At 25.9% G+C, this 27,641-nt stretch overlaps 1 protein-coding gene across 2 annotated transcripts; it reads left to right on the forward strand.

The window, feature by feature from the left end:
* The first annotated feature begins 3,473 nt into the window (after positions 1 to 3,473).
* LOC112601299 (protein Wnt-11b-like) lies at positions 3,474 to 27,552 on the forward strand. Of its 2 annotated transcripts, XM_025348834.1 has the most exons (6): positions 3,474 to 3,550; positions 3,605 to 3,779; positions 20,637 to 20,881; positions 22,928 to 23,298; positions 26,983 to 27,257; positions 27,321 to 27,552. In XM_025348834.1, exons 2-6 carry the CDS (start codon positions 3,709 to 3,711, stop codon positions 27,493 to 27,495), a joined length of 1,137 nt encoding a protein of 378 aa, XP_025204619.1. In that variant the 5' UTR covers positions 3,474 to 3,550; positions 3,605 to 3,708; the 3' UTR covers positions 27,496 to 27,552. The 2 variants fall into 2 exon arrangements, with proteins under 2 accessions (XP_025204619.1, XP_025204618.1); XM_025348833.1 differs by having other exon boundaries at positions 3,494 to 3,779.
* Positions 27,553 to 27,641: the final 89 nt, after the last annotated feature.

A 27,641-nucleotide genomic window follows, 5' to 3' on the forward strand; every position in this document is an offset into this window, starting at 1 on the left:
ACTAAATAATTTTAATATTTAATTTTAAAATAGATTGATAATTTTTTTATTTTATAAGATGCATTTTATGCATTTTATAACCTATTTGTTATTTTTTTCGTATATACGCTCATAATTTAAGCTAGAAACTGATAAATTAAATATACTGAGACGATTCCAGTACATTAAAATTGCTATCTAAAATAGGAGAAAATTCAGATAAACAATATTTCTGAAACCGGAAAGTAATTCGAGTTTTAGAGTAACGTTTTTAAAAAAAATCAGGGGAGGCAATTTGAGGCTGATGGGCAGTAATTTGTATACAGTATGCACCCAATAATAAATAACATGAAAATAACTATAGTTTGACAAAAAAAGAAATGAGGAACAAAGCCTTACGATGATCTGGAACAAGGAAGCGAATTTCATATAGTTGGGAGTTAGGTTGAAGAGAAAGAAGAATATTAGATGAACCTATTGAATTTTTTTTTTTATTGATCTTATTTAATCTTGGAAACTAAGGCCATTAGTTGTGGATAGGAACAGTAAGTTTTTTTTTGTATAGGGTTTGTTTAGTAGGGTTGAAACATGTGTGTGTATGTGTGTGCGCCATGGTTACCCATCCGAAAACTAACGACGTCAGCCGATGCTTGATATCGGAACACATTAGTGACTGAGGCACATAATTAGGAGCATATTTTTAATGTGAATAAATAATGTCTTCGTAAATATATTTGTAATTTTTGGTTTGCTATTTTCATATATTTTGATGATATACTTGTACAGATAAACATCGTGTTTGTTCCAGCAATATTTTTTTTAGTTGGTGGGTGAATGTGTATTAGAAAAAAATCACTGATGACTATTATTGTTAATATCCATAAATCTAAACATTGTTTGGTTTAAGTAATAATAAACACATTTCCAGAAACATGAAAATTACATTTTTAAAAACTAAAATAATTTTCTTATTTTAAAATTATATAACTCGATAGCATTTAATTAATTTAGGGATTGGGGTATAAATATATTAATTCAAAAAAACAGCATAAACAAGTAGTTAAATGTTTAAAAAAATTACGATTATTACGAGAAATATAGAAATATAGACTGATTTTATTTATAAGCGTCGAAACGGTTTGTAAAATAATGCAATTTAAAAACGAATCGCGTCAAACTTTATAATTTATTTATCTTAGGAGGTTTCTACCATTGAGAATTCTAGTTTACTATAAGTAAAATCATTTTTAACCAAATCCACGCAAAGATAACTATTTAAAACATAACAGTATTTGTGTTTTCAAAAACAATCTAGATCAGAGGTCTTAAATATTTTGAGGCAGCGGGCAAACGTACATAGAACATATTTCAATTTTGAATTACAAATTATTTGTTTTATTTTTAGTGTAATAACTGACATTGTTTTTCACTAACTAATTTTTCTGTATTTGGTTGTATCTGAGACGACACAATCCTCAGCGAGTTTTCTTGATGAAAGTCAGTTAATCAAGCTCTAGTTTTCGATTTGACATTTTTCATTCGTGATAAAATATGCTTATAAATGTTAATACTACCAAAAAGAGATATCATTTTTAATGTATTATTTCGAAGATTAGGATATATCTCCGTGTCAATATATTCTTAATAAAAAATTGAAAGTTCATTGTTATTTTAATTTTTTTTAATATTGTACTTTTATAAAAAAAACTTAAAGGCAATAGCCAACATTTATTCAGTTTACCATATCGCATATTTTCCAATTTTTCGATAGCGATAACTTAAAGGTTAAATGATGGCTTATAGCCGTTCTAATTTTATCAAATATGTTCGCGAGCCGCAAATAATGACAAGGTGGACCGTGGATCGACGACCCCTGATTTAGATGGTTTTGTCTGTGATCGGTAAGTTAAGTTTTTTGTTTTTACTATAGGTAAATCCTGTACAAAATAAAAATTCACAGAACTCTCACGAAAGAACATAAATGTCTCCCTTCCTCGTATATAGGCTTTAACTTCACCCACTTAACATACTTAATCACTCTATTCCTCTTTATTTTAAATGAAATGAAATAAATATTGAGTATTTTATAAATTAACTGAACATTTTATTTTCATTAAAATTAAAGTACCAAAAATCATTTCCATAAATATAAAAAAGTAGTTGTATGCATTAAATTTTTTCTACATGATGGAACTCACTATCCATTCAAAATTATTTTTATAATTAGATCAAAATGTATGAATTAAAAATATCAAATAAAAAAATTATGAATACATATTTTTTATTATAGTCGGCATGTCATTACACATCCAATATTTAGTATTTTATTTGTGTTGTACTGCATAATTTAAATTCTTCCTTGAAATAAATGGCACAATAATAAATAGGTAAACCGAATTTATGTAATATATTTATTAATAATTAATATATAATATTAAAGTTTCGTTTAAAAATAATCTGCACTTTGTATAATGTATAAATTAAATATTGATTACTGTACTTATACTAACCTATTCAGTAATTTATATCCCAAAATAAGATTAGCGTAGCCGTTAATGTTAAGTTAATTTGTTTTAAATTCAAGAATAAATAAACGATTTTACGTTGTATTAATTTAATTTCAAAAAATAATTAAATAAATGTATACCTCGACAATGTAGAAATTATAAAAGTTATAGTTAGTATTGCTAAACAATGTATACATAATGTATATATTAAAAAAATAAATTAAATTTTTTTTTAATAATATTATATACAATATCTTATAACGTAACTGTTAAGTTATTTCCACAGCATAAATGTACCTAGTAAGTTGTATTATTGTATTTTTATTTTTGTTTTGTGTAGTTTAGTATTATTAATGTTGATTACTAACATTTTAAAAGTTCCTTGATTTATCGTTGTTTTTAAATTGTACTTTTGAGCCCACATCACTAATAATTACGCGTTTTCTAATTTCTGGTGTTGGGATGTTATTATTTATACTTAATGAGCCATGGTTTTTTTTCTTTATCGTTACCTGTGATTTAATTTAATTTTGCATAAATCTTTATTAAATTTACTCTTACACTCTACACGTAAGGACGCACACACAATACGCACACGCACATGCATACATACACACACAAAATACACATTTCCCCCAAATGAAATAATTTGGGCCGTTAAACAAAAGTAAGAAAAACTAGTCTATAAGAGAGCAATTTACCACCTAGTGTCAAGTTAGTTGTGCGTGTAACAAGATACCTGTTAGTCCGTATCCTTGTAGAAGGTCTTCCGAGTATCGTGCATTCTTTATTTTGTAAAAGAATACTTATTTCAATATATACATAGATTAAAATTTAAGAAATTATGTTTTACGTCCACAAATTATTAAGTATTTATATAATATATTTGATATAATTATGGAATGCAATTTTAATTAATCATAAGTGTTAAATTGTTTTTTTTTCAATAAATTATTTTTAATTTAAATAAATAAATGGTTTTCAATATGTTCGTTATTGTTGTATTTTTAACATTACTCTTATTACATTTATTCTGAACGTTTGTGACTAAATATGAAAACTATGTACTTTATGACAAAGAATCAGTTAAATTATTTTTAACAGATAAAATTATTAAGTTCCTAGGTGTTTGAAGAGATATGATTTTCAGAATTCTAGTTTATGACCTCAAAAAATTATATCGTTCTTAAAAAGACTGTGCTTGAAAAAAACTGAACTCGTAATGTGGAAACGGATATCCATATTTATTGTATTGCCAATGTTAATCATACAGATGAACAGTATTCAATGGCTGTAAGTATTAATTATTAATTTTATTTTTAAAATTTTTAACAACTTTATTGTCTTTTTATTTATATTTTATTAATTTATAAATAATTTATCTTACTAATAAATTATATTATTAGGTCTATAAGTTATGCATTATATGTAAATTATATAAATTTGAATATAATTATAAATCTAATTTCTGTATTAAGAACTTAGAATCTTAAAATTATATTCATTTTTATAAAACCACTCTTCTGGGGTATACTTATTAAAGTAACAGCGGAAATTTATATGAAATATTTTTATAAATTGTTAATTATATATACACTTATTTTAATTAATAAGTAGTTACTAGTCAGTAGACTACATTAGTCAATTTGAAAAATTAATTTAATTTAAAATAATTTTACACAATACACATTTTGAATTTTTAAAAAGCTTGATTATACTAAATCTTAAAAAAAAAAACTAGTGTCCCAGAAAAATTAAGTTTTCAATTCAGAAACCTATATAGTTTTAATAAAATCGTATATTTTATACATGTATAAAATATATTAAATTTTTTAATTATACATAAAATAAAGCATAAAAAAATCATGATTTTGCATGAATATGTTCGGGGTATTGTATTTATCATATTATGTTAGTATATACTTGTGTATACATAATGTATTCTACAATATAGTATTATATACATTATAGTCATTATACCTATTACAATCAATTTATATTCAAATTTAGCTTTTACATTTATCCCGTTCGTAATTTTTTAAATATTCTTACTCATGTCAATCATTTCTTTATATTTCGAATTTCGATCTCATTAATCATATCATAAGCTGTTCAACTATATAACTACATTTTCAAACTACGCAGTTTACACCTGTCTATATTTGAAAAAGAATTTATCATAACTCATAAGTATTAAATATGTAATATAACTTAATATAAACATCTAAATAACTGAAATGCATCTTTTACCTCGTTAAATAAACAAACGTAATATAATAATGAAAGACGACTGTGATTGGATTAGCTTTATTAAATGGGCGTGAATAAATTACTTTATTAACGCTCAGTTTTTGTGAATGAAACAAAGTTAAACAGAATTATCTCGAAAAAATCCTAATATTATTTTTAGTTATTTTCTAGTTCAAAAATAGTTAAACTTTTTAGTATGGCTATACTTTTCTTATGGTTAAAAAAAGACACGATTTTAAACATCCATTATAGGTAGGTAAGTTTTATAAAAGGTACATTTGTATTTAAAAATAATTGACAACTTTTATTCAAAAACGAAACTATGAAATATTTATTAAAGAGAAGTAATAATGCTACCACTAAATGTCTTAGTATAATGAACAATTAATACCTACCTACTACACGTATGTATCAGAATAAAATGTTTACGAATCTTCAACCTACGTACTTTAAAACGAAAAAAATATTTTTTTTGAATATTTTTTCTTTAAAATTACATTTTTAATTGATGAACTACAATTAGATTATTTTCTATCAACAGTTCATGCGTAGGTATTAAATACACTATTGCTATTAATATTTGTCAATGTTAAAAGAAAGTTATGTTTTGTTGTATTGTTACTATTAATTTTTATTTCAATACAATGCAATACCATTATTAATTTAAGTTTATTTACGTGTCAAATAATAATATTCATTTTTTTTTTCAAATTGTTCAAGCTATTGTATATACTCGTATTATGATGTAATAAGTACTTTGCAATAAACAGGAAATGGTTGATGAACTTATTTTTTATTTAACAATAAACTTATACGACCGGGGCTACGGAAAGTTATAAGTACCTATTTATTATTCTTTCAAGTTATATGTATCTATTATTACACTTTAAAATAAACTATTTTCCAACTTTAAAAAATCTATTGTTAGGATTTTGGATGATTTGAATTATTTTTAACTTATAATATTGAAAAAAATGCCTGTTAGCATTCAATATATTTTTTATTTGACAGCTATATTAATATCAATATTTTTGCGTTAAAAAATCGAATGGTCACCCACTGAATTACAATATATTATTGTACAAAATTAATAGGATTAACATGTATTCTTGTGTTTCTATAAATCATAGTTATAACCTGTATGTATGAAAAAACAGGAAATGCCTAATTACAATTTAATTAAAATATCTATACATTTATATCTAATTGAATTATTATAGGCGATCATATTATAGACATAATACAATTTCATAGTATTTGAATAACAAAATATCTACTTAAGATATGGCATGATAATTTTTTTTTAACACAATGATTAAAAAGATGTACTATCAAAACAACTTTATCAATTTCACCCACGATTATCCATTTACAGATACGTGGGATAATCATCTTGATTTAATATGTTGCGTATTCAAATACATACATTAATTTATCTATTTAAGACGACGTTGTACTCGCGCACTTATGTTTTCTCAGTCTTACTAACGCATAACATGGACAATGTTTAATTCAATAGAAACCACTCTACTTAGTTATTTTTAGTATGAGAGTGATTTAACCTATTATTAAATTTGAAGGCACAAATATTCTCCAGAGTCTCTTGTACGCTTTTTTTTGTATTTTAATTTAAAAGCTTTGAATTGAGAGAATTTTAAAATTTTAAGTATTGAATTAAAAAAGTTAAACTGATTCTTTTGAACCTAAAACGTGTATATTATATATGCGCGTTAGAATGACGGAGATTACATAAGCAAACACGATGTCTTCTTAAAATGTATGATCATTACTCATTAATCAGTGATAACGATTTATCTAATTTATTAGTAACTTTTTACAACTGAATAGCTGACACAAATTTTATTTTATTTTTCAAATTTTAATAATAATTTTGTTCACTTAATTATTTATGTATATGTTTATTTCAATAAAATATTTAAATGTTTATTTTTTTTTAAATATTTTGACAGCTGTTAAATTCAATGAGAAATAAGATTATTAGAAAAAAATTAATATTTGTTGATACAAATTCATAGGCGGAGCTACAGGTGTGTTAAGTATGTCTGGGCACACCCTAAACGAAAAAAAAATAAAATAAATTTAATGCATGCTCACTCACGAGTATTATAATAATATTAGTAACTAATAATTAATAATTATTGTATCACTATATTACTTATAGTTGGCTATAAAATTGTGATAGAGTGTGGGAGAAATTAAAGGTTTAGTCGAAGCTAAATTATCCAATCTTGTATTGGTAATTGCTATTTATTACATACTGATATATATAAACCTGTAGAAAAATTAAAAACGGTTGTTATTAAAGATAGTTAATTTGTAATAATTTATGCGAAAAAAATTATTTAAAAAAAAAATCTATTTAGGTATTGTGTTCAATACTTTGTAGAAGCAAAAAATGTTAACAAAATTTAAGGGTTCGGCCACGGATGAATTTTCATACCCAAATAATTTATTTTCAGATACCAAAATATAAGTGTTCACATGGTTTAAAATAATACTTAACTACCTAACAAATTCTTTATGAGATTTGAATTATTACTGTCCAAAACATGAGTAGACACTTTTGTTTTATGAATAGAAAAAAAGGCGAATTTAAAAGGATAAATAATGCTGATTCGATATTAACATTATGTTAGTCGGATAAGTAAAATAAGAACAATGAAATAAATAATGATATATATATTATAACGAATAATGATATCATTATATCTTCCTGACATCCTTAGTCAATTGTTCGGTTAAAAAAAATCGTAGATCATCATATGTGATAGTGATACGCTGCTGAATACAATGAATACGAAATTCTTACTAATAAATTAGATGTACATCTATATTTGAACGAAGCACTTATACAAGAGGGCGGTTGGGTTCAATCCCCTTCTCCCAAAAATGTTTTTAACGTAATCATGGAAGGTTAATTTAAATTATTTTTTACTGTTGGTTTATTAATAATTTATTATAAGTGTAAATAGGTACCTGCACATTTTTTTGCAATGTCAATTGAAGATTAGTAACAAAAATATTTAGTTTTTAATTAATGACCCCTACCCCTCATATTATTTTCTGTTTACGTGAAATATTTAAACGTATAATAAAACATTATAAAAATGAACATTTAAATACAAATCATATAATTCAAGATACTACGTCCATACTAACTAAATTAATTACTAAAATAAAAAGTTTTATTATATTATATGCCGTTATTTTATTTATATGGATTTAATTTAAATGTATTAATTTAATTATATTGCGGAGAAATATAGGTAAACACTATAGATAATTGATAATAATTCAATAAATATGTATTTTTATAATGTATATATACTCGAATTATTTAGTAGATTTTAATTTACTTTAAAAATACAATCGATATGTGTTTTTAAACTAAAAACTCATTTTGAAAAAATCCGTTTATGGCTTGTATATTATACATTATATTATTTATTATAAACTTTGAATTTATATTAACGTCAAGATAGATTTAATGGTAGGTATATAATAATGGCTATACCTATTTAAAATACAAACGCCATATTAGAATGTAAATAGTATACATCAACTACATAGTTAATTTATTATTTTAAACAAACAAATTATAAAACTAAAATAAGTGTATTGATTAATGATTAATATTAAATGTCATTCGTCATTTATTTAGTTTGAAATAAAACCAAATTGATTTTTTAATTACGAGAAAATAATGTCTTATTAATTATTTAAGCTTTTAAATATGATGGTTTAGTATTTAATTTATTTAATTTTATGATATTATTTTCTCTATTTCATCCCCTTAGGTACATTATTTGCAATAGTTATATAAATATTAAATTTATCTAATCATGAAAAATAGACTTTTATACTTATAATTAAAATACATCAACCGAATTCAAATTTTAATTATGATGTGTAACTATTTAATCATGTAATTTAAATAATTATTTACTTTTTTACTAATAATTTTAATGTCATATACGATATACCTTTATCTACGTTCAGATCTTTGTTCCATCCATACATTTAATATTTGAATAACTATGTTTAAAGCCTATTTTAAAATTATTCACATAAGTTATGAAACTTATTTTTATGTTGATAGGTAACTAAAATCAATAGGTACTATTATACATATAAATATATTACAGCAGCATTTAAACGTTAATTAAATATTCAATGAAATAGTCACTGTTTATTTGCATTTATTTGTTTTTATATTATTTACCTTTATCGAAATATAATATAATGTAATTTTTTTACATGTTATGTTATTCGTATGTTATTGGTTTTATTTAAGATTATTTTAATTCTGTGTTTCACCGAAATAAATACTGATGGAATAAGTATATACACTATATAACTCGATTACTAGTAGGTATAGAATACTAAAATGCCACTTTATGGGTAATGGATAATAATGTATGTAATTATATGTATATCTCTTTACTATTATACCTTCTAATACAATATTCGTTTATACACAGCACGCACTATTTTCCTTGTTTTAAATACATAAACTAAAATGAGAATCCAATCAAGGTGGAATAAACACTTAAAATATTAAATGCAGATATAATCGTATAGTTATTTTAGACAAAACAACCGCAGTTTAAATTATAATAATTTTTTTTTTTTCATATTATATTATAGTTGGAATTTTTATAGTATATCTCTATTATGCATGTAAAATTATTGATATTATGATGTACCTAAGTATATTAAACTATTTAGTATTTTATAAAAAAACGCAATAACTATCCTATTATTATTTGAATTATCTACAATTCATACATATAACTTAATACAATATACTTTTAAGCTGATAGTTGTATTTGGCCTCAACAGAATTTTGCTTCTTTATAGAAGTCTTTTATTCGTAAATTTAACAAATAAAATATAGTTAAAATATTAATATATTTATATTTAATACATATTTTTAAAAAAAATAATACCTATAATATGAGATATAATCTATAAATAAATTAAGAATATTTTAATTGAATACTTTTTAAGTATTGATACTTTAATATTATTCAAATATTATTTGTGAACATACCTAATAATTATTTTTGGGTTTAGATTAGGTTTATTACGGTTTATTTCGTTATAAACGGTGACAAATTATAATATTTGCACATTCTTATCTTTATGTTGAATTAAACATGGTGTAAGAAAGTAATTTTATTTACTTTATATTTACATTAATATTATAGTCATTTAATTTTGAAAAGGGCATCGATGTAACGAGAAAATCATAATTTTTTAAGTGTTCAGAAATAATGTTTTCGCTATAAGCAAAAACGTGAATGTAAATTACTATACACCTGTAGTGCGCGTATCTAGACGATTAATCACGCACTGGAAATATAAGTGTTACTTTTTACATATATTTTCTTGAATAAATCTTTGGAATGTGTACACAATTCCAGTACTGTTAAATTTACACGTTTGCTCTAAAAAACCACTCGGTAATGCAGTTTGTAAGATTTTACTGACTCTCAATTCACGGTATGTTTAATTTTGTTTTTTGGTATCGATTAAATTGTATTAAAAAATATTTTTAGCCAAAACACATAAATTTTAAAAATAAATATTGACATCGATGAATATTCATTAAACATTTTACTAACCATTTTACAAATAGGGGATGGTAATTCAAATCTCTGTCAAGTCATTTTATTTTTTAACTGAGTATGGCATTAAGGGAAAAAAGCCGACACAATTTTTTAAAATACGAACAATTATTATATTTATGGTTGTATTTCTGATAAGTGTCAAGTGATATATAGATTTATTTTAAGCATAAAGGAGCATAGATAGTAATATTCTTAGTCGCGAATTACAATAAATGATAATAACCGTAAACTTGATTATTGTAATTTTCATACGAAATGTAGTATTGAATAAAAAACTCATTTTTGTTTAAATTTCGAGTATTTTTCATAGATATGTAGAGATATGGGGGGCATAGACATCAAGTGTTAACTGTCAATATTTTGTGAGGTTACTGTAGTTGTGCTCAAAGAAGGGACATTATAAATCTGTTACATAAATAAAAGAGAATTTCTATAACGGCTCTATCTTATTTTTTCAGTCGCTAAGACCATAAATTAATCTTATAAAGATAATAAAATCCATTAAATTATATTTATAACAAGAATGACTAAAATCTCTAAATTCCCTTTTGCTAATTTACGGTTATTTGTATAAAATAATAATTGATCTTGATGAATTAATTAAATTTTTATTTTTTTTTTATTAAATTCCCCTGTACTAAAGAGTATTGAATGTATTTTAAATTATAAAAAAAGAGAGTCGTACAGGAAACTGACTATGAATTTCCTATTTAATTTTGGGAAGATCGTAAAAAGTTAGTTGCGTACTTACGAACCTATATATAATATAGGTCCTGTTAAAATTCTAATTATTGTTTTACCCCAAGGTTTATCGATAATGATTCAATATCCTTTCTCTTCATTTGAGGTGTTAGTACCTAGATTGTATAAATTTAAAGACAATTATTTAGATAGTTTTCACCCAATAATCAGTTTTTATGAACCGTTAAGACATTTCAACCTTTATTGATTTTAGATCAGTACCATTCGTATGCATATGTATATAATTGACGTTTTTATCGGATCAAAATATTTGGATGAATAAAATAAAATGTAAAACAATATATAGCAATGTATTTTATTTTACCCTTTTATATTGCCATAGCCCTGACCGGTTTTTAAGTCCTTCATCGATAAATATGTATGAAAATATAAAATTGAATATATTATAATTTATAATTCTTAATTGAGTGGTTTTTAGTATTTTACTTGTCAATAAAAAAATAAAATATTTTGTTAACAACTTATAAGTAATATACTATATATATAATATTATCTTACAATAATAATATTGATTGTATCTAAATTCTAAATGCTGTTTTAAATAAATAATATATACAGCTTAGTGGAAAACTTTAAGTATACTGTACTTAACTATACTACACCTTTATATTTCAAATACTTTCAGGGGTTTTTTTTTTTAAATTTTGTCGACATTTAAATAAATAACACATGTTTGAATAAAGCATTTAACATAATGAAATTTACTGATAAACAATATACATAATAATTTACCAAGCACGTCTATAACCATTTTATTTTTAATAATATTACATTTATTTAATTGATAAATCTCCTTATAACCCGTAGCTATATGTATAACAAACAATTAGTATATATATATATAAATACCAAAATTTTTCTTTAAATTAATATTATAGTTTTAATATACTATATAAAAATACGATTCTTAGGTACATTAATGATTTATTATTATATTACAATTAATACTTGACTAATAAGAACTTATAACTTTTGGGAAAAATTTAGAATTTTATTCTGAGAAAATAAAAAAAAGAATTTTATGTATTTAGTTTGAATATTTAAAATGAGGAAAATACAGAAAAAAATTGTTTATGTACAGAGTAGATATCTGATAAGACAAAAATTATAATTTATTTTTGATTTTATCTAATTATAAAATTAAAAAATTATAACATTATATAAGTTTACTCAAAGTTCTAACCTAAAATAACATGTAACATCATTTTTTTCATTTTTAGCATTATATATATATAAAATAGTAGATAGGTAGTAACGATTAAGAGGTGCAAAAACACATCATTTTAGAATTCATATTTTTATTTGATTCGTATATTACTTTTTGTTTCTTTTAGTTTAAAAATTCAAATATTTTATTATTATTTATCGGAAAAATGTTTTGTACATATTATTTTCTAAGAATAGATGTTTATTATTTTTTTCTTAAACGTTTCGAGAAAGAACAAGGACACCACTTAAACAATTTTCAAAGCGAGGTGAACCTATATTTTAAATCAATAATTACTTTAAGCGTATTTATTAAAAGTTTAGGGGAACTTATCACTTAAGTCTACTTACTTAAATTACTTTATAATGAGAGACTATTATATATGTACCAAAGTTTGATCTTTATTTAAGTTTTAGTATTGTACACCTGTATAGATTGTAATATCCCAAAATTAAGTCATATTAAAAAAAAAAAAAAAGTTTTAGTATTATTGATATATTTTACATTTTAACTTAAAAATTATAATAAAAATTAATAAATAATAAATAATATACATAAGTATTTAATTTTAAAATGTTTAAACTTCTAAACACTATTATTTATTTGACAGAAACGTAAATTAAATCTTTTTAATTGTAGACCATAACGGCCTGTATATGTGTCATAAATAGTTATTTTGGCGAGTCTCAATTCGGTTTTTAGTTTTAATATCAGAAAATTTTTAAAATATTTGAAACAAAAAAACCTATATTATATATGTATTATTGTATAAACAAAATTTAGGGGATTGAGCAACTGCCAAAAAAGAAAGGGTCTCCAAGATTTATTTTCTTCAGCGTAAATTCGCATAGCTATTATATTTAAGGAGAAATTTGGATTATTTTTCTAATTTAAAATAGAATATAGTAATACCAATAAACAATGTAATTATAAAAATTAAAAAATGGACCGGCTTGCAAAAGTTAATTAAAAAGAACCTAATCTTGTAAAAGAACATTGATAAAATATATAACTATGTTATAATATAAAATAAAGACATAAACTCTTTTACATATATTAAATTAAATGGAAAATAGAATGGCTATCAACATACAAAAAATTAATAGAAATCAAAATTACTCCAAAATTAGGTTCTAGCCACCATCATGCAACAAAAGAAACGAAGTACGTACAAGTATAAATATATCGATGTATAATTAGGCACCCACGGTGTTATTTTTTACCGAAGAAATTAATTTTTATAATTAGCAATTGTTTTTTTTTTCTTGAAAACGAATGTAATTAATAACTTGTAATTAAATATCTACATAGAAATTCTGTCGAGTCTTATTCTCAGTAGAATAAATATATTTAAAACGATACAAGGTGAAGATTACAACATAGGTACAATATAAATTATAATTACACAATATTGATACAAGCAATAAATTCGCGATAAAAATAACTAAAAATTACTAAATGCACGTCTCGATAAAAAATATACATTTTTACAGACATTTTAGTACATTATTGGATTGTTATTACATACTATAATATAAAATATGTATTAAAGAGTATTACAAGTATCTATATTTACGAAAAAAACTTGCTCGTGATCGTTTTTTCATATTCTAATTAACCAGTGTTCTGATAACCTCATCAACTTAACTATATTATACAAATTATAATAAATACATGGGATCATATATTATTTAGTTTATCATATGACCGCTAGGTATATTACATTATATTATGTAGTCCATACGACCCACCCGAATCAATTTCGTTAATACATTACCTACTACCTTATGTGTCACATTTGTAACGAGTATGTAACACTTCGATATATTATGCTGTTCTGTTTCTTTCAGTGTATAGTTGAAAGCTTTATTTTAATCATACATTCACGGTCATCTATTTTTTAAGTAATGGAGGTTTATCAATTGAAACATTTTCCAAACATGAATAAATAACAATATATTACACGGTTTAAACCTAACAATAACTTAAAAAAAAAAAACTGTAGCTTCAGTACATCAGCTCCACTTGTAAATAAAATTTCCACTGACCAATGATCATTAACAAAATGTCATAATAAATATAAATTATAATGGTTTTTAATACCTTAATTGCTTAATAGAAACTAGTAATGTTTATTACTTTATTATTTGATCATTAATAGATGAATGTATTTATTTTTAGTTAATACTTAATACATACTACATAGGTACTTCTTTAAAAAAGGTACCTATACCCCCACCATAACTGCTTAAAAATATTGTAAAGAATGATTTATTTAGTTTGTATTAAAAGTGTAGTTTATATGCTATCTTATTGTACTTATATTCTACATTAATTATTATATTTATTTACCTATTTTATTTTATTTGATGCATTGTTATATTGCATTCAAAAACTTCAAACGAAAATAAATAATAGTAATGTATGTATGATATCTACCTAAATGTTTTTGAAATTACTTTTCTATATAATTTGAAGACATAAAAAAACAACATTTTTTATAATTTTACTATTTTTTTAATGGCTGTATATTTAAAATTTAAATGTTTTAAGAGACACGTAGGTATTACGAAAAATGTATTCTACTATTCTGTAACATTATTTGTAATAAAACTTTAAATCCTTAATTCTAAATTAACAACCAATTCGTTCAAGATTCGATTTTTATACATACAAGTTTTCTGAAAAATATTCTGTTTTGGAACATAAGTTTAAGAATTTACCTACGCTGTGATTCTAAAAAGTAAAAAATTAAAGAAATGATTAATACAAAATAGTCAAAATTATAATATTATTTTTCAAGTATTTTTTGTGATGACTTTTTTATATTATGTAAAAAAATATTTACAAAAACGTTAATTCTTTTCGAGATGATAATGTTTTCTGTTAAAGAAAATCATTCTGTACATATACATGTTTATTTGCCCGAAGACACTATATGTACCTATTTATCTAGATTATCAGTAATCTGCAATAGCGCATTTTTAATATACCGCCTATATCATATATTATTATTTTTTTAACACCACGGGAGGTAAAAATGGGAAAATTTATATGTTATGATGGTTTTTTATGTTTTGTCGTATGTCTGGATTAACGTATATATATAATGTATATTATAGAATACATATTAAGCCAAGTGTTCTCACATATAGGTAATTGTTCACTGAAAATCATTCGGAAAGATCGATGATAAAAGATATAAGATATATATTATAATAAGATAGCTAATAAGATAGTTATATAGTTGCGCCACTGAAATGCAACAGAGCAGCGGTGGTCGTACAAAATAACAAATATAATTTAATTATAGATGTAATTAGAAAAAGGTTTTTTTTTGGTATTGTACAGTTTAACTATACAATAATGTGTATAATATATGGTGTACCACCCAAATATAAATTCCCTAATTGGACAATCGGGGTGAAAATATACGTTTATGGCTAATAAATATGCGTATGCCGGTTTTCGGGGTTTTTATATTATGTATGACGATGTAGATACCTTTCATTCATATACAATAATAATAACCTATATTTATTTAATAAATATAAGTTATTACTTATTAGTTTATTTTATTACATTTACATTCTAGCATACGTATTATATCATATATATTATTTAATCGTCCTACGGACTTAAGACTAGTTAGGCGGTCGTTACGTAGATTTCGAGTTGCTCATATTATATATATATATATATATATATATATATATATATATATATTAACAATCTTTAGTTATATATAGACATATTATTACGGATCTAACACATTTATTGATACGCATGACATGTGTAGTATACAAGTACATTAGTATAATATATATAATACTATAGGACTGTAGCATCTGATAATAAGTAAGTATTTATTTGATTATTTCTCACGTGATGAGAGTGAAAAATAAATATAATATGTAAATATTATTGTCTGCAATAGTCAATATGACTATACTTGTCCTATTGTATCGTGGAATTTCAATCAATTTCCCTGATTTTTATGTACACGTATTTATTAAAAGCTTAATGTATGAAAATAAAAATATGTATTGTATTGTATATACACGGCGTATATAGGAACGAAATCGGTTTATAGAATATCCTCTAGTGTGATCTGTACTATCGTAATGAATACCGTTATAAATGATGAACGAATACAAAGTGCATTACGGTGATGATATTTTTAATAAGTTCAGCTTAACAGATAATCGTTGACACGACATATGACTCGAAAAACTATTATAAATTTCGAAATTATTTTACACCAAACTAGTAAATTTGATATAAATATATATACGTATATAATAAAATTTATATTTAAAATCGATCGACATACGCGGTTTATATATTTATTGGTTATATAGTTGGTAGATAACCAACACTATAACTATAACTATATTATAGATTTTTTTTTTTTTAATTGATAATCATCTGACACGCGAATGAAATGTAAATATTCGACAATAAAATAAAAATATATAGGTATTGCATAATATATAATATACAAACATATATATTTTAACTCTTTTAAATCGTATAAACCGAACGAGAAAATAAGACGATAAACTGATTTCAATCGTGAAATTTTAACGATAAGACAGGTTTGTTGGTAATTTTAATCTGTTTTTATTTGTATATTCTCGAAACTATTCAAGTATTTCCTTAGTGTTATGTACTTATAATGTACATATTATAAAAGTGGCGTACTAAGGAAGGGGCTTAGCCACTAAGGAGACAAATATGAAATTGTTCTAACCTATTCAGTAATGAAAAATTAAAATGTAAAAAAATAATAAATAATCTGATCTGAAAATTAATTGTAAATATAGGACTAAGAAAATATATCAGCAAGTAAACTATTATTTTACGTTATTAAATATTTTGAGTACCTACATATTATAAATAAGGCATTCAATATTATTTTATGTATTATTTTGGGTTATAGTTAAGGTTTAATCTAATCTAGTTTCATAGATCACAATTTTTATTTAGTTTTTATAGATTCTTGTTCCATTAGTTACCTATGCTATTTTAATGAATAGTATGGTTTATATAGGCTGAGCCCTATTATCATTATTAATCTTAACAAGTAGATATTTAATGCAGTGAGATGAAACACCCATACACAGATACACTGTGTAATAAGTATAATATTAATATATTATACGATGTGTTTATGTGTGAACGTATTAATATACATATATTTATACTATACACAGTATGTCTGAAGATTTTCAACAAATAGGTAGTTAACACGTGGCGCGTGGCACAAAATTAACTCGTTTCCAACTAAGCGGCGCAGAAAATCTAATGAAACGCGAGAAATAGACTTAAAATATTATTATCCATACAAAAACTTTAAAAAGTCACAAATGTTACCTTTATCATTAGTGATCATCTCGTCGCAAATTAATTGTGTATGTTGTGATTTTATTTTATTAAATTAAAAAAAATAAATAATATTTAATAATAATAAATGAGTTTTTTTTTTTTTTTTTGTTAACCCAACGGTTGATAGTTAAGTTTCATTTTGAATTTTATACTTGTTTACAGAAAAGTTAATAAGTAAATAATAAAAATTACTTTTTCTATAAAATGTATACTATTTAGATTCTAGATAACATTTTCGTTATTTTTTTTTTATCGCTTTGCCTTCATAACTTCTTTACCTATCGCATTAATATATATTAAATTTGATAAATAAAATGTTTAAATGAAAAAAAGACGTTTATACCAATATACAGAGGTTAGATTAGGTTTTTTTATTTAACATAACTTAACCTAATTGAATATGATCGGCTATGTTATAATTGTTCGCTGAATTGTTATGATTTATAGAATAGGTAACGTATTTTTGACTGACATTGACTTAGGATATTTATTGTTTAAACCAGAGATTTCTAATCTTTTTACGGGAAATCAAATCTGAGATACGCTTTGACATCAAGGGCTAAAAATTTTATAAATTTTTTAGTAAGAAGTGAATAAGTTAAAAACAATAAAATTAATATGTTAATTTAAAAACATTAATCAACTTGATGGACCGTAGACTAAAAACTTATGATTTAAATCATAATACCATTCCACTACACATACTTAAAAATACAAAAAGGAAAATAATAAATAAAAATACTGAATATTTTTTAATTTAATTTTTTGTTTTAATATATATTATTTTACTATTCTAAGCATAATAAATTATATAACCGTGTTTGATTTCATCCATATAGCACTTTAAAAATTAAACAATTAAGCATTAAACATTAGACTCATTAAAGAAACTCATTATTACTCTTTTCATAAATTTTAACAGTTTCTTAAAAAATAGAAACCACTTATACCAAGTTATAACAAGTTTAATAATAAAAATGTATTTTTATTTTCATATCACGAGAAATATAGCTATATAGATACTATCTATCTGGACGATTATGATTAAGTTAGGACATTACGTATCTATCTCAATAGTGGTTATTCATCCGGGAACCAGCTACTAGCGCCGTCAGGCAATTGGTGCGTCTATATACTCTATATACCTATGTGTTATAATTTAAAAGAACCCGTGCTCAATTTAAACATACTAAATAATTATATGAAAAAAAATAATAGAGTTGTTAACGCTTATAGTTTATTTTTAATTAAGAATTTATAAGTTGTATTAGGGCCCAATTTTTTTGGTTTTTCGAGTGTGGGTAGAAGGTGTGCAAATTTATGTACTTATTTAGCATTTTAACGAGTTTAGGTGCTGTACCTATTCCTCGATCATACAATAGTATACTTATAACTTATAAGATTGGTATTAAGTAGGTGACCTACCTATTACCGATATTTCTAAACATTTTGTTTGTTTTAATCATCGATCGTACTAAATAATAAAACTGGAGTCGATATTGTAAGTAACTTATTTACCAATTGCCTGTGGAGCTTATTTACGGGGAAGAAACAAGGGAAATATATCCTACCCTTGACCTTTTATTATTTATTCCAGCTTGGGTTTCTAACTTATTTGCTACGTGCTTAGCTCTAATTCGATTATATGTGTATTATGATGGGTCCGGGGTCCATCGAAAATTATACATAGGTATCTATTACTTAATATAAATAAAAAAAAACATTTATATTATATTATATATGCATATAAACTAGAGGTCTCTATTTCACGTGTACGAATTTTGTTATTACATCATGTAGAGTTTTATTTCCAATACATTTAGTATCTTCCAATGGTTTTCTAGTTTTTACATAGCGGTGATCAATGATCAATTATTTATTTCGAATCAACATCTTCACAGAAAGTATTATTTTAGATTGCAGTTTTTTCGCCTATTATCTATTATGAAATGTGTTTAAATTTTACATACATTTAAAAATAATTTAAAAAATATAAGAATTGAATAATGAAAACAAAATGTCATGAATAAAAAAGACAAAAATAAACTAGTATTAAACCGTAACTAATGGGCTGATCGGTTTGTACTGTTCGTAAAAATTTTCACGTCGCTGATGTGCATGTTGTACATCGCTCTATCGTCCCGCCTTTTTACGAAAATACTGTTTATGAAATATTTAGTTTTATAACAATAGGCACAGATATTTTTAATTTTTTATGGAAATTATTAACATATCTATTTAAATATTTTACTATAATTGTATTGGTACCTATGTTTAGTAAATAATATGTTTTAAATGCACGTGGAATAAATATTCGTGATTTACTAATATATTACATATAAATAAAATTCACGGATTTCTATGTATAAATACACGCGGACAGACAAAAAAACGTGATCACGTGAATCTTGATTCACGTTCAATTTTGAGAGCTCTGGTATATAAACTCCTAACTAAGCATTAATATTTTTGTGTATCTTATAAGTTTCAAATACCGTATGCCCGGGATAAAATAATTTATAAATTTAAATATACAAGCCTTAATAATTGTACCTCAAATGCAGTGTCGTAGTTATGGTAGGGGAGATAATGGGGATAGATCCCTCAGAACCTTTTTTTTTTTTTAATGTTTAATGAATTGGATTATACTTGATATAAGATTATAATATTACCATATTATGTTATAATCACGGATCTAATATTGTGCAATATAAGGGCATGGTTAAAAGCCCCCCGTTTTGTGTTTATCCAATACATCCTCCCCAGAACAAAATCATAGCTACGCCACTGTTATATCTAAATGTGTGTATGCTACACAGTGGTACGTATTATAATAATAATTGTGTCTTATAAATAATATTTTATTATAATGACGTACGGTCGCTGCAGGGGCATGCAGAAAGCGGCCGGCAAAGTGGACTGGAACGACGTGGGCGTTTGTCAGACGTTACGCAAAACCTACGGACTGGACTCGCGTCAAGCGCGCATTTGCAAGTCTTGGCGTCCAGTCATGCAGCACGTTTCCCGGGCCGCAGCGTTGGCCGTGGTCGCCTGTCAGTCGGTCTTGCAAAACAGACGGTGGAACTGTTCGTCGGTGCGGTCTGCGCCGGGACTCACGCCGGAGCTGGTCAAAGGTTGAAAAACTAGTTTATTAGTTATTTTTTTCAACAGTTTTTTTTCACTGTTTTTTTTTTTTCTTCTTTCTTTTAAGTGCTCCCGACGTATTCCCCGACACGTTATCATAATAGATCGAATCACCATACGACGTGTACGTACGGAGTGTAACAGAAATTGTAAACAACTTGCAAAATATGTAATCAACTAACACGTATTATACACCACGCAATACGTCTTTTGTTCTTAAACAAAAGTTTTAAATATTTTCTTTTTTTAAATTTAATTTTTATGATCATGTTAATAATATTTAAAAAATAATTATTAGAACCCTTCCTAATAGTTAACTTACCTAAATATAGTTATTAATTACATTTGTTATCTAGTTTTTTACATTCTATGTGTACCTATATTATTACCTATAGGCATTCGCTCCGTATCCGATTATAATATATATTATATATTATGAATATTTTAATTATATGCGTGCGGCGTATGTATAGGCGCGTTCGAACATCACATTTAATTTGTGATTCAAATACATACATCTTTTTCACAGACAAACATGACAAGTTGTATACAAGTCAACGACAGTTGTCATATCCTACAGGTGCATACCGCGCAGGATTAATAGGTTGTATAATCATATACCCGTTTGATGTTTGAACTCAACTCTCTCTCTCTCTCTCTCTCTTTCTTTCTCTCTCTCTTTCACTCCATCGCGTATATAATATACATTTTAATATAAGTTTTATCTGCAATGTGTTTGTCACAAATGGCACACTAGTCATTTTAAGGCGTGGAGTTAACCCCTAAAAATATCTTTATCAGACATTTTAAATCTTGTGTCGTTTACACGAAGTTATACAATGATTTTATAATACTATACGACAAACAACATTCGTCATTCAACATGTAATATTGTAGGCTTGCTTGACTTTACTATATTGGAAAATTACCTCATCACCCCTCAATATTCATATACATAGGTATACACTTTTATATACGAGAATTGTTATAATAATTAGAACTTTATGATAGACACGCACTAATTCACAAAATAATAAAGTATAAGCACTTATTATATCATAATTGCGTGAAAACGGTTTCTATACAAAATTATTTAATATTGAAAATATATTTTGTAAATAATTTAAAATACATACCTATAATTAATAGATATTAGTATTACATAATGTTATGCCCTGGCAACGAAATGTTATACTTATGACTACAAGTTATAAAATCTTTATTTTATTCAATTCCTTATCGTAAAGATCAGTGATCCCCAACCTTTTTTATTCTACGCCCCTTATAAATCTTCAAAAATCCCGCGCCCACCCCTTAAATTAGTTAAGAATAGGTTTTTTTTGTTTTTTGTTTTAGTGATACAAAATAATTATATATTATATAATTAATGACTCAATTTTTTTTTTCATAATTTCAAAAATAAAATATTAATCAACTTAATAATTAATAATATTATTTTTATATTTTTTAATATATCAATTTTATAAATATTTTTATATTAAGTAGGTATTGAATGTAGAATAAATTTAATGGGGAATTTCAAATTGTTTTTTCTCAATAAGTCTACAGTTTGTAGGGATGTTTGATAATACTTTTACTGATTGTAAAATGGCATAATTATTTTAACAAAATTCTCATTATTTCATCATCACTGTATTCTCCTCGTTAAGTATCTAAATACCCCCCTCCCCCGATTGGGAACCACTAGCTGGTATAGATTAAGTATCTGATAAGTATGATATATTGTTAGGCTCCATAAAGGGGTGCAAAACCTATAGATTCTAATCAAGGAAACAATTATGCCTCTACAATGTTGAGGTAAACTATTTTAGTCCATAAATAGGTAGCTAAGTATTTATGTCCTGCGCCTTAATATTTATTTATAAATTTACTAACACAAGTAACAGAAAATAAACGTCTCACGAATGATCAACAAGAGATAGTACCTAATACTATATTACAATACAATAATATCTATTCATAATAAACCTATTGAATTCGATGTCGCCATATAATTATATAATACACTGCTGCAGGCACGAAAGAACAGTCATTCGCATACGCGCTCAGCTCAGCTGCACTGACGTACACCATGACCAGGGACTGTGCATCCGGAATGTTATCAAGCTGCGGGTGCGGCACTCACCCGGAAGACACGGATGGCACATTCAAGTGGAGCGGGTGCGACGACAATATCCGGTGGGGTGCCAAGTTCGCCAGACAGTTTGTGAAGAAAGAAAACCCTTTGGCGGCAATAGTATCGGGTGAATACAAAGATTGGGGTGGTGGCGGTAACGACGATGACGATGTCGACGACTTGCTGACCAACGCCAACGAAGACGCGGTATGGCGTGAACAGAGAGCCATGTCTATCATCGACGAACACAATTACAAAATAGGTCGAAAAGTAAGACACTAATTACTTTGTAAGCATAAATTGTACCGAATAATGTGTATATTTACGTATATACTCCATAGTCTATAATCTATATTTATCTCGACCTTTATAGTAGCGCTAATTTGTTTGTAAGCCATAAGGGGTAAGAAAAATGTCTAAACGCACCAAAATCTCACCTGCATGCACAAAAGTATATCACCAATTCACCATATACATATAGGTACCGCGGTAATATATTTTACAATACACATAATTAATTAATGCCCTATTTACAAGAGTATATACCAGGGGTGGCCACAACGAGGCTCGCGAGCCGCATGCGGCTCTTAAATTAGTTTCGCGCGGCTCTTGAACTAAATTTAGACTAAAATTAATAAATTTAAAATTTGTTTGAATCGTTAAAACGTTAGATAGCATTTTTATTGCCATCGATTTCGTTATCATTACAGTCGTTATTAGGTATAGATTGGCACGGCGGCGGTGCTTTTAGTATGTGTAGGCAAAAATGTGTCTTCATTTCATAAACATTGCTTTACAATGCGGCTCGCCTCGAATTAGCTTTATAAATTTTCGGCTCCCAAAGTTAAGGTTAATGGCCACCTCTGGTATATACAATGTACAAATATGATGATTGATGATATATTATACACAATATCGGGAAATTTTACAATAACACATAGGTAAATTACATTACAAAATCATATAATAATACATATAGTATATGCATGCGTATAATGGGTACATTTTATTACTCTACAATCATTTTTTTTCTGATATTGAACAAAAAGCAAATACAAATCCTAATGTCATTTACCTTCACGGCTGCACAAGTACTAGATATCCACTCAATAAAAATTTTCTAATAGATTTATCCCATTTGGTACCTTTCTGGTTGATACCTAGTCGACATCGGTGCTACTGGATCTAGATATATGCGACTACATACATCCTAGTAGTGATATCGGAGTATTTAACCACAATACCACATAATGTTTATATCGGGCAAACACTAGCTATTTAATTTTAATATTGCCACCTGCATAGCTGTTCTCACTAGATTATGGTAATGTTTATCGTATATGTATGTATCAATGACGATTGGTATCTTATTCTGCTAACTTTTTTTGTGCTGTAGAAATCCTTAAAAAATATTTTCACGCAACCTATCAATCGCCACAGTAGATATACTATTCAACAACCACTTATTTATAGTATACACCTTTCCACAAACATAGGGTTAGGCGCCACCACCCGAGTTAACTGATTGTCAACTGGAAATCCGTTAATATACTTGTAGATTTTTATCTCATGCATTAGGCAAATCAATTGTTAGCTGATGAATGTTACTGAATCTAAGTGCCTAGTCATTTATATCTATATGTATTTTTGCATTTTTTTTAACCTATAACCGCTATAATATTACCTAATGGCTAACTATTCCATATTTTAATTAATAAGTACTTATACGTGGGATGCATCTGTATTGTGTATATGATTTTGACCTTATCAGTCAAGAAAATGCATCTCATTGTATATTTTGTATTGAAAATGTATTAAATTAATTCATTAGAAAAAAAAATTAAAATAAAGTAGTTACAACAATTTATTACCTATAAATTATGATGAAACTATTAATGGGTTAGCTAGTCGCAGACAAATTATTTAGTTCAATATTATAACAATTGCGGACACAAGTTTCATTGTCATAATACTAATTGTAAAAATCAAGTTAAATAAGAACCGCGTGAGTTGCGGACACAAATATTCAAAGAAATTGTTAGGTGGGGTTAATGTTGGTAAATGTCATCTATTCGACAGTGTTTTTACTCGTTTTAAATTTCGAACAGCAGTACAATTAATTTACATATAACTACCACACTGTACTTCACTTAAAACCTCGATCAATTGATATATATTGTGGTGACTATTATAAATTAATAAAACATACCTTTAAGTTCAGCATGAAAACTTTCACGTGCATTTGGGACTCATGAAATTGAATAAGAAAATTCTGTTTATATTTCTGAAGGGAACATTGCAGAATTTGTTTTTGTTTGGTTCAATAACACATAATCTGTAAAATCATGCATGGCGTACAGTCAGTCTGTAAAACAGTTATCCACTTCGATTAATAACATAAATGAAAGCCTGAAAAATGTTTTTAAAAAGTTTCTCTTTTCATCCCTAGTACTGTATATATATACCTACTTAAGCTAAATTTAATGATTCCATTTTTCTGTACCGATCATGTTCGAGATGGAACCGACATCCTTTAATTGTTCTTATTAGCCATACTAGACGAACAGCTGCAAGTGAATAGATTTTTCAAAATCAATATTAATAGTTGTTGGTAGTATTGGAGAACGTTGTTTTAATAAGAACTTAATTAGGTACAATAATCAGTAGGTAACTAATTTGCCTTCCAATAAACAAAAAAATAATGGTATGTACCTGAATACTATTTTTTATGCCATGAACCAAAAATAATTAATAAGTAAATTAGATGAACAGCTTGGATAAGTACCATCTATCAAAATAGTAACACACTTTTGGAAAATTTTGAATTTTTAACATCAGAAAACTCAATACACTTATATTACTTATACTTGTGTCGACTGTCAATACTCAATAGCAATAATCCATATTTCACTTCTCTTCACACTTAGTGTTTAATTTATCTACTTCATTAGGTACTATCACACACAATTTTAAGTGTTTTTAGGTAATATTAGATATTCTAGTAGTGTGAATATTTTTTTGGATCAAATTTATATCTTTTATGTCTAATATACTGTTCAAATCATCTGGTAAAATCTCAAAATGTATAATTTTGTTGGGATGTTCACATAACTGTTCTACCGCTTTGTGTTTGGCATTATTGCTTATTTTCTACCGTACAAATGATTGTTATTCAATGGTTATGTGGTTAATGTTCAAGATTATTTTCCATTTAAGCACTATATGTATCAAATTTTAAAAATGGATTCCTTTTTTTTTGGTTTATGCCCCCGCCGTTGAATTGTATTGCGCATTTTTCAATGAAAACAGAACCCAATCACGTATAATTTTTTAAGTTTTTCACTGTACACATTGTAATTTTAAATAAAGGTTATCGTTGTAAGATCGTCATTAAACTGATTTTATAAATTTTTTGACGGTCGTCTCAAAAATACAGGCACAATATTAATGTTGATAAATAATAGCTATATAGAAAAAGACAAAAATAATAATTGGAAATTTATCCGCAATTAGTATGTTAATGTTACTTTTTTAAATTTCGTCCGCTACTCACATGATTTTAATTACTTTGTCCGCAATTATAAAACACAAAATGGGTCCAGTATGTATAGCTCTCCTTGGATGTCGATATTATTTAAAGTTAATTGTTTTGAGCAAAATGATGGCACGGCATTCCATTTTTTTATTTACCTACTTATTCCCACGGACCAACAATTTTTGTTAACTAGTAAATATTTAAGTTAAATAAGATTGGTCAAAAAAAAAAAAAAACCGACTAAAACTGTATTGTATCCTAAAGAGAAATATTAAATGTGCGTAATGAACCGTGCGTCGTATGAACAATACATAATATTTATATGCCAGACAAAAACTTACAGAAGAATGTCGGTGCGGCGATCTGTTCCGCAAGGAGATCATATTGCTACAACTTATGTTATTTTAATTTTTTTTCAGGTGGTCGTATCAAGTGTGAAAACCCATTGCAAGTGTCACGGCATGTCAGGATCGTGTAACGTGAAAACGTGTTGGCGAGGTCTGCCGAATAAATTCATTGGTGTAGGCATCAAGTTGTTAAAATTGTACAATAAAACACCAATGAAAGTGGAAATGATTCAAGTAATTCGATTCGGACTTCCAAAACACACGGACAGTTCATTAGTTTATATTACAGAATCTTCAGATTATTGTAATTACGACCAGAAAATAGGCAGTTATGGAACAGTCGGCAGGTATGAAACGTTGTTACCTAGGTATAATTAATATTTTATTAAAATGGTTTTTTCCGTCTTTAGAAAGTGTAATTCTACAGCAGTTGGTACTGAAAATTGTCTTACTATGTGCTGTGGCCGAGGATACACTACTCAAATCATTGAACAAACAGAACGCTGCCAATGCAAATATCATTGGTGCTGTTATGTAAATTGTCAAAATTGTACTAGTCTAGTAAAGAGGCAAATTTGTAATTAATTGTATTGATTTATATTTAGTTAAAACTTTGTGTTATAAAAGAATTTTTTAGTTTTTTTTTATAATTACCTGGTAAAAAATAAATAAGTATAGACAAAGTTTACCACAGTTAAAATAAATTTAATATCTTTATTTATTCATTTATT

Source organism: Melanaphis sacchari, unplaced genomic scaffold, assembly GCF_002803265.2.
Source record: "Melanaphis sacchari strain LSU unplaced genomic scaffold, SCAv2.0 Contig77_pilon_pilon, whole genome shotgun sequence".
NCBI lineage: Eukaryota > Metazoa > Arthropoda > Insecta > Hemiptera > Aphididae > Melanaphis > Melanaphis sacchari.